Source organism: Panthera pardus, unplaced genomic scaffold (assembly GCF_024362965.1).
Source record: "Panthera pardus isolate Hobbes unplaced genomic scaffold, ASM2436296v1 HiC_scaffold_7, whole genome shotgun sequence".
NCBI classification, from domain to species: Eukaryota; Metazoa; Chordata; class Mammalia; order Carnivora; family Felidae; genus Panthera; species Panthera pardus.
The window spans coordinates 71350946-71360135 of NW_026527002.1; the positions used below are offsets into that span (position 1 = coordinate 71350946).

The window sequence follows — 9190 nt, forward strand, 5'->3', positions numbered from 1 at the left end:
CTGTCCCCAAATCTAGCCAGAGAGCTTCTCCAGTTCCTGGGTGACAAGGACGGGCCTCAGGGGGGGGCTGGGCGTGGGTTAGCCCAAGGAAACAAAGCCTTCCTTCTCAAGCCACACAGGCCCTTAGAGACTTGAGTGGGTGGTAGTGGGGACACACAGTGTGTATTCCCCACCTGGACCCATCACAGGGCCTAGCACACAGTAGGCGTTCACTTAATGATAGTCCCTGAATGGGAGGATGGACGTGGTTCCTCCATTATGAACTGAACGCTTGACAGCAACCAAGGTGTGCTCAGAAAGGACTGGAAAACCTCACTCTACTTTCATTCACAAGCCCGTGTGATCTTGTGCACACTGGCTGGCCTCTGATGCCTCGGGGACTCAGAGCAGTACACAAAACTAGAGTTCAGGGGAGCAGGGCAGACATTTTAGGATGTTATTGGCCGAGTTTCACTTCCACATTGTCTTCTGCATTTTACTTCAGCTCTGGTTTTGAGCAAAGCTGGGGCTGGTGCAGAGACTGGCAGGGAAGGCCTCCCTGAGTCTGCAGGCTCCTCTCCCCGAGTCCCAGCCCCGGAGGCTGTGCGGACAGCGGACTTGCATCATGGAGCACCTCTCAGACATCGGGCCCTGAGCCAGGCACAGTCAGACATTTTCTGATGTAAGAGCCACAACAAGCTGTGAAACAGGCACTGTGATGCCAGACGAGGCTGTGCGATCTGAGACTCCACAGCTAGGGAGCCGGCTGTGAACGGAGATGTACCTGGCCCCCGGTGCACAGTCCTTCACCCTGCCAGCGCCCCCTGCCAAAGAAGACCCCCAGAGGGGCCAACCACGGCATCTGGTTTTGCATGAAGCCACCCCAGCAGACTGCAGGTGTCTTAAAGAAACACCTGCCCCCCCCATCAAATTCATACCCCCCATCTCCTCCAAGGGCATGGCCCTGGACGGAAACCTGCACTGGACAAATCAGTGCTCACTCACCTGGGGCTACGTCCCGCGGGAGGTGGACCTACAGGGAGTGTTTCTGGGGGGGGGGGCTGGCTAGCAACTTTCACGCACCTGATACCGTTTAGTCCCCCAAGCCACCCGGGATGCCGGGACACCGGGCGCTGCTAGCCCAGCCTCATCCGGGACCAGGACCGTTCTGGCTCAGCAAGGTGAGGGACTGGCCCAAGGTCACGCGGCCGCTGGGCAGGGGCTCCTCCGGCTCCACAGTGTGGCAGCGTCTGCTGAGAAGGCACTGGGTTTACGTCCCAAAGAGCTCCAAGTGGCCAGACAGAGCCGGTCACGGGAGGATCTCTGAAGCAGACAAGCAAAGTTGCTTGCTGCCCAGGTGCCCTCCTGTCCTTGACTCCTCTGTGTGAATGCTCCCCACTGTACGCCCCAAATCTGAGGGTGCTGGCAGGGGAAGGGCAAGTGGGCCATCGGCCTCTGACGGAGCCTGAATTCAACCTTGTCGCTTTTCCTGCACTGGGCTTAGTCCCCTGTGGCAGAAAGGTCACCGGCACCGGTACCGCTGAGCTGGGGCAGGACGTCCAGCCGGCACCATCCCCTGGGCTGGGGCTGCCCTGCGCTGAGGTCGGCCCCCAGGTACCACGCAGCCACGTGAAGGGGCCTGGCTAAGACCCGGGTTCCAGGCCTGATTTGGTCTCTTGGGCAAGATGCTTCCCCTTCTGGGTTCCAGTTCCCTCGTGTGTTAAATTAAGACTACTGGACGCCTAAAACCCGACCCTCTGAGCATGAACTTCCTGCTCGATCCTTGCAGCCCACAACCACGTGTGAAGGCCTGTTGTGCTCACAAAGCTGCCCTCCCCACCTCAACTGTTCAGAGGGTCCAGGCCTCGTGGGGCTTGTTCGGTGCCTCCTGGGCCTGCCCAGCCCTCTGTGTTGTCACTGTCATCTGTTCTAGGCCTCCGTCTTTTTAATTGTGTGTATCATGGGCCTGGCTGCCTCTTCCACTGCCGAGCTGCCCCACGCCACTCAGTGTCACGTTCAGATTCACATCTACGAGCTCCGGGTCCTGAATGAACGACGGGAGTGGGGGCTTCCACATTCTCCCTACTCCAAGTGTGGTCCCCGGACCAGAATCTTTGCCCACCCCCGCCTCTGACTCAGAATCTGCAGAGAAACCTCCAAGTGATTTGAGGGAACACTCCAGTTTGGGAAGCCCTGTTCCAAGATGCTCCTCGGCTCTCACGTGCCCCTACTCCCACATCCCTCGCATTGACCACCTAGAAGCCTTCCAACTTATGGGCCTTAGCAGGACTCACTAAAACGCAGCCCATCGCTAACCAAAAAAAGATGTGTCTTTAGGAACCTTCTAGAAGCTTGCCACTGACTCCCACAGGCAGGATCTGAAATGTGCAGGCCCCAGGGCGATTCCTGACATGTGTTATCCACTGGTCGCCCGAGTCTCAAGTACCTCTCAAAAATGTTGAGGTCCCTTCCCCTTGGTTCTGTGGATTTGGCTACCCTCAACATCCCCACCCATCAGTCCCTATAAATGGGTGACAACCCCACTGCCAACATCCCACAGTAGAGACAAACGGACTGGCGGCCCTTCCCGTCCCTCACGGCCCTGTGTCCACGGTCAGAAGATGCTCTGCCCTCATTTTCTACTCTTGACACTTACTTGACTTGGGAAGAAAAGAAACTTCTCCAAAACACATTTCCAGTTTTTTCATAAACCCTGCAATTCCTCTAATGGTTTCAGATTATCTTAAATATTTATTAAAATCACTCTCAGCCACACTTCTTTAAACAGATCTCCTCGTTGACTTCGATTATTTATATATTTATGAACATGATGTCTCCTTCCCTCAGAGCAGATGGCAACTAGTAAGTAAGTCTTCGAAAAGAAAAAAAAAAAAAAATCAATGGGACAGAATGTAAATTCAGCGACTCCCCAGTTTACTCTTCTTGACAAGCTCCGGTATGATTATCTCTTCATTCAGCAGAAGCACCGTATGAAAGCCAGTCAACGGCTGGTTCGGGAAGGCATGGCGCCTCGAACTGGAATCTAAGAAGAAGCCACCAGCCAAAGGCTCAATTACCAGTGGGAACCAGAGCCTGGTTAGGAGAGGGATAGGACAACGGGACGGGGGTGGGGATGGAAAGAACCGGGGTAGGGGGAAAGGAAGGGACATTGGCAGAGCACATCCTATGAGCCAGGCAATGTGCTGGAAGGTTCTCCTTGATCTCCACAACAACCCTTCCAGGCGGTGTACCACTCCTCATTTGAAAGTTGAAGAAGGCCCAGAGAGAGAGGATAAATCTTGCCCAAGGTCACAGAGCTGGTAAGCAGCAGAACCAGGATGCGAACCCAGGCAGTCTGAGCCCTAAAGCCATACCCACAACCCGCCTCTACAAGTAGAAAAGCATAACAGGACAAATATCATGGCCCTTAACCTCATGCATCCTTGGCTAAGTTCCTACCTTTCTTTCAACCTGGTGAGGCCACTCACCCCTTTTCAGGCCATCAAAGACTTAACTCCTAAGCAACAGGGGCTTTGTCCTTCTGAGAATCTGGGGGACTCCGGGGTTGATGGAAAGCTGGAAGGAGTTCATGGGAAGGTTATGAGATAAGAAGTGAATGTCATGAACACGTAAAGAGTTAACTTCATGAGAGGGGAAAAAGACCTTTGCCCTCAGAAATGGATGAAAAACATGATCTTTTATTTTTAAGTTTATTTATTTATTTTTGAGAGAGAGCGAGTGTGAGTGGGAAAGGGGCATGAAGAGAGACAGGGAGAGAGGGGGAGAGGGGGAAGGAGGGAGGGAGGGAGAGAGGAAAAGGGAGAGAGAGAGAGAGAGAGAGAGAGCGAGCGAGAGAGAGAGAGACTATCCCAAGCAGGCTCCGCACTGTCAGCCAGACTCAGGGCTCAAATTCACAAACTGTGAGATCATGACCTGAGCTGAAATCAAGACTCAGATGCTTAATCAGCTGAACTGCCCAGGCACCCCCCAAAAACATGATCTTTTTATTTTTTTTTACACTTATTTATTTTTGAGAGACAGAGAGAAACCGAGCAGAAGCAGGGGAGGAGCAGAAAGAGAGGGAGACACAGAATCCGAAGAGGGCTCCAGGCTCCGAGCTGTCGGCACAGAGCCCGACGTGGGGCTCGAACCCACAAACCGTGAGATCATGACCTGAGCCGAAGTCAGATGCTTAACTGACTGAGCCCCCCAGGCTCCCCAAAACATGATCTTGATGATGCTTTCTCATAGAGCTTTTATCAACTGTCCCAGACAGGGAAGGAGAGAATGAATAAAATCAGCCGGTTCCCCTCCCCGCCTCAATATACTAGTCTGGAGAAGCTCCAAGTCAGGTTAAAACAGAGAGGTGGGTCTGGCCTTTGAGAAGCTCATCCTGCAGCTCAGGAAAGGCTGAATGTCACCACTGATGAGGACCGCCATTTATCAGGGGTCTCAGCTAAGAGCGCCCCACTCCTGCATGAGCAAAGCAACCCCACGCTAAATGGTCCCATTTTACAAATGAGAACACTGAGGCTCTGAAACGTGGTGACATGCCCATGGGCAGTAAGTGGCAAAAGTGGAGGTGTGGATTTGGGTCTCGCTCTCTTACTCAGGCACCTGGGAGGTGAAGCAGGTAGAGCGGAGGTGATTTTGCCTGGTCACAGATGCGGAAAAGCTGGTTCCAGGAGTGCAGCGACCTCTCGAAGGCTGCCCGGCCAGCGCGTAGCAAAAGTGGACCCATCTAAAATCTGATGTGTCACTGACACAACACTGCCTCCACAGTGCTCACTGGAAGATGGTTTCACCGAAGACGGCCAAGTCCCAGCCTGCTGAAGCCACAGGACAGAGGTCTCTTCAAACAAGGAGGGGACAGCAATGCTGAGCGTGAGGCCACAATCTCTTGGCCCTGGCGTCCCTCAAGAGTCCCTCCTGTCATGGTCTCCGGATCCTGAGGTAAGCTGTCAGAGGCTGGGATTCCAGAATGGGGAATCAAGAACTGCCAGAGAACAATCTCAAGGTCACCTACAGGCCAGTACACTGACCTTGAGGTGGAGACAGAATGTACCTCCATAAAGAGCCAAAGGGAAACCATCTCTCTTTTGTTCGTCTGTCACAAAACATGTACCGTGTATCCAAGCATATGCCAGACAGCCTGCCAGGTGCCAAGGGAAACACAAAGGCCATTCAGAAGGGAGCCGAGCCCACAGGAAAGAGCGAGAGCGCGTTCCAGATGGAAGGCGGGTGAGGATCCTGAATCCACCACTTACTAAGGGTCTGAGACCAAGTCCTGCACTCTCTCTGGGTCTTGTAAAGTAAGAATAAAACCTCTGCTTCACAGGTAACCGTGAACCACTCCACGACTTAAAAATGAATCTGCAGGTGTTCAAACCACAGCTGGCTGCTGCATAAAGGCACCTGCTCTTGCCTGTCACAATAGTGGCACTCAGGCTCACCTCCTGCCCTCCAGATGTGGGAAAAAAAAAAACAAAACACACACACACAGGATGCTAAGAGAGGTGCTCAGAAGCCTTTGGGAGCTGAGAAAGGAGAAGGGACAGCGAAAACAAAATTACTTTAAAAACCTCCCAAAGTGCAGAAACCCATAGTGGCCCTTTATCTGATGACCATCTCCAAGTACCCCTGCGTATTAACCTCACCCTGGCCTCCTTCATCACACACACTGCCCCTCCCCATGCCAACAGTCTGGGCAAAATCCGGAAAATGCACATTCCAACGTGCCTCCCCAAGGAAGAAAACTCAGGCGCGCTGACCACTCCTGCATGCCCCACCAAGGGAGAAAAACCACCTCTCCCCAGCTTCCTCCCCGTTTACAGGAACCCCCAAGCCTGGGAAAACAGCCCAGCTGTTAGCCCTGGCCACCCCCTGGTCGGACAGTCATCTGGTGGTGGCAATCAAAAAGATGCTTTTCATTTCCACAGAATGCACTCTTCCAAGGATAGGAGAGGCTCAAAGTCAGAGTTTAAGCTCCTTTTCACAAGGAATCAATATTTCCACGAGATAATCCTCCTGGGGAGGGGATGGATTACTGAGATCCCAGGTGGCAAAACGTGGCTCTCTGGGGATTGTGGGATGGATGTTACAGGGCAAGGAAGCCAAAACGTAGACCCACACCCACTCACTTCTCAAAATTCACGGATCCAGCTCTTCCTTTCACAAACATCTACCCAGAGCGTCCCAGGTGCCCAGGGACCCCTTCCAGGCAGAGGGGGATGCAGAAATTAGAGGCCAGATGACTGACAATGAGACTTTCCATTACTGCGCCCCCTCCAGGCCAGGAAGTCCACGCTCACTTTCTCTAGGCCCTCCTCAAAGCACCCATTTTACAGACAGACATGGAAGACCGGAGAGGGTGAGCGATTTGCCCAAGGTCACACAGCTAGTGAGGCTGCAGGGCCAGGAATTTAGCATAGGTGCAAAGTCCACGTGACACTCCCCAGCGGATCCTCCTTCCCGCCGAACCCCCCCTCCCCCCACCGGCTCCATTTCTTGCAGCTGGGTGGGAATCAAATGCGACCCCCCCCCCCACACGCAGGGTTCCAGCTGGGGAAGCGGGGGTCGAAGTCCCCGGTTCCTTCTCCCTCCCACCCTCAACAGGGGACGCACCGGTTCGAGACCCACTGTGTGTGAACACAGACCCAGGAAAAGCTCTGCAGGCTGCAAGGGCACCCACCCGGTAACACTGAACTTCCATTTAAAAAAAAAAAAAAAAAAAAAAAAAAAAAAGATGATGAAAAGATAAAGAGCAAAGAGGAAGTGCTCTTTAAACACAGGCGGGTGGTTACCCCAGGAGGAAGTCTTGAGGCCAATGGAGATTTTGCTCACCCCCTCCAGTTCCTCTCTTCGAAGCGCCTGGCCTTCCAGCCCCCAAGCAAGTTGGCGCGGGCTGCGCTGCGCCGGGGCCAGACCCCGCGCCCTCACCTGGCGCGCAGGAGGGGTCTTGGGGGGCAGCCACCCCGAGCGCCCCCTCCCTCCCCGCGCGGGGCCCCGCCGCGCGCTCCCCGCAGCCGGGTGGACCCGGGCGGCGGCCCCGCGGCGTGCGCTCCCCCCCCCCCACCTCGCCCTCCCGCCCCCGGCGCGTCCTCTGGGCCCCCCGCGCCGCCCCCACCCCTGCGGCGCCCCCTCTCCCGCCGCCGCGGCGCCCGGCCCGCACCCCCGTCCCCGCACCCACCGCGCGCGCCCCGCGCCCGCACCCGCACCCGCACCCGCGCCGGGCGCAGGCGGCTCCGGGGGCGCGCGGGCGAGCCGGGCGGCCCGGGCGGCGGCGCGGCGGGGCCCCGGGCACGTACCTGGCGGCCGGGCGAGCGGCGAGGGGAGCGCGGCCGCGGGCGCTGGAGCGCAGGAGCCTCGGAGCCTCGGGTGCCGCCGCCGCCGCCGTTTCCGGGTTGGCCGGTCTCACGTCACCGCCACAGGTTCGCGAGCGGCCCCCGCCGCGGCGGCAGCAGCAGCAGCAGCAGCGGCGGCCCGGGCGAGTGCCAGGCGAGAAATAACTATAAAAGGAAGAGACGCCTCGAGGAGGAAGAGGAAACGCTGTTTACCTTCGAGAAGCCGAGCCGCCGGCGCTCGCACAAAAGGAGGACGCTCGCCGACGCCGCCTCCCCCCGCGCCCCGTCCCCGCCGCATCGCGGGGCCCGGCGTCAGCGCGCGCGGCGCCCCGGGACCGCCCCGCGCCGGCCCCCACCCCAAAACCCGCGGTGGGGGCGGGGGCCGGGGTGGGGGTGGGGGGCCCGCGGCGGGGTGACCTTGGGCAAGTCACAGCGGGCGGGCGAGCCGCTGCGCGGGGCGCGCTGGCGGGGGGTGGGGGTGGGGGGCTCGACGCCCCGCTGACCCAGACGTGGAAACCCCAAGCCCCCGGAGGCGCAGGGCTGGCCCAAGGTCACGGCCTGTCGGGCAGGGTTCGGGCTCCAGCGCCAGCCTCCCGACCTTGAGGCCAGCCGGGTTCCTGCCCCCTGGGTCCGCTCCCCCCGCCCCTGTGCTTGGGAATGATGCCAATCCCGCCCGGCCCACCTCGCAGCGGGGTCGGTGACAGCGTGTGCGTTCAAGACATTAGGCCTCCAACAGATACTTACTGAGGGCCTACTAAGTGCCAGGGCCTACTAAGTGCCAGGACTGTTCTAGGCCCTGGGGACACAACCGGGAACCCGGACAAAATTCCGGCCTGGGATGCAAGGGGACAGACAACAAGCAAATATCTGATGTGTCTGGAGGTGCCAGGTGCTACGAGGAAAAATAAAGCAGGATCAGGGGAGGGACTCGGGTGCCTGTGCCACCATGAGTAGCTGGCTCTCCAAGGACTTTTAGTATAGGAATTCCCAGAAAGCTCCTGTCTGTAATTCCAGCGTCGGATCTTACGGAGGCCCCATCTTTCCCCTCCTCTGTAATGGCAGTGAAGGCATTTTTCTCCGTGTAACAACACAACACGCATGGGGAACGGACAGTCTTCTTCCCTCTGCCTTGCTCCTCCCGCCCTCAAGCCCATCCTATCATTGTCTTGAAATTCTGCCACATTTCTCAGGAATATAGACAGTGTTCTTTAAAGTATCTTTGCACTGACCTCTAGCAGGGCATCAAGAGTTACATCAAGATCCTTCACTGTCTTTCCACCCTCCACCTCCAGACATCCTGGATGTGTTGTTGGGGGCTGGGATGTGCCCAAATAATATCAGGTGTTGACTTACCTGATTATAACCCGTTGGTTTCTTCTACAAAGAGGTCTGAACCCTTTCCCTTACCCAGGCCCAGTGCTGGGGGTGGGGGTGGGGGGCGGTGAGAAGATCTGATTCCAACAGGACTTGCAAGGGACTCCTGGCCCTGGATCTGCAGGAAAGCAGCCCAGACGACCCAGTATGGAGGAGACTGAGGGGGAAGGGTGTTTGTTCAACTTGGAAGGGAGGGAGCCACAGAGAGGGCAGAAGGAGATCATAAAACTCTTCCTAGAAGTTCTGAGAGGCATTTAGGCCAAGTGAAAAAGAAGCACCTGGAACCTTGCCTGAGCATCAGTGCCCTCATCTCTAAAGAAGGGCAGTGAAGCCCACCTTGCCGTGGTGGAGCAGAGGGGACACAGCTGGGTCCTGAACTAGCAACTTGAGAAGCCAAGGGGTTGGAATCAGAGCTGAGCTGAGTCAGTTTCTTTCTTGGCCACTTACGAAGCGGGCATTAATAATTCCGAACATTTTTGAAGTTCTAACCAGTT

General features: G+C 56.7%; 1 protein-coding gene across 1 annotated transcript; it reads left to right on the plus strand.

The window, feature by feature from the left end:
• The first annotated feature begins 1094 nt into the window (after window positions 1-1094).
• On the plus strand, window positions 1095-8857 carry LOC128775284 (basic salivary proline-rich protein 1-like). Its single transcript, XM_053896168.1, has 3 exons — window positions 1095-1160; window positions 6847-7691; window positions 8821-8857. Exons 1-3 carry the CDS (start codon window positions 1095-1097, stop codon window positions 8855-8857), a joined length of 948 nt encoding a protein of 315 aa, XP_053752143.1.
• The last annotated feature ends 333 nt before the right edge of the window (window positions 8858-9190 follow it).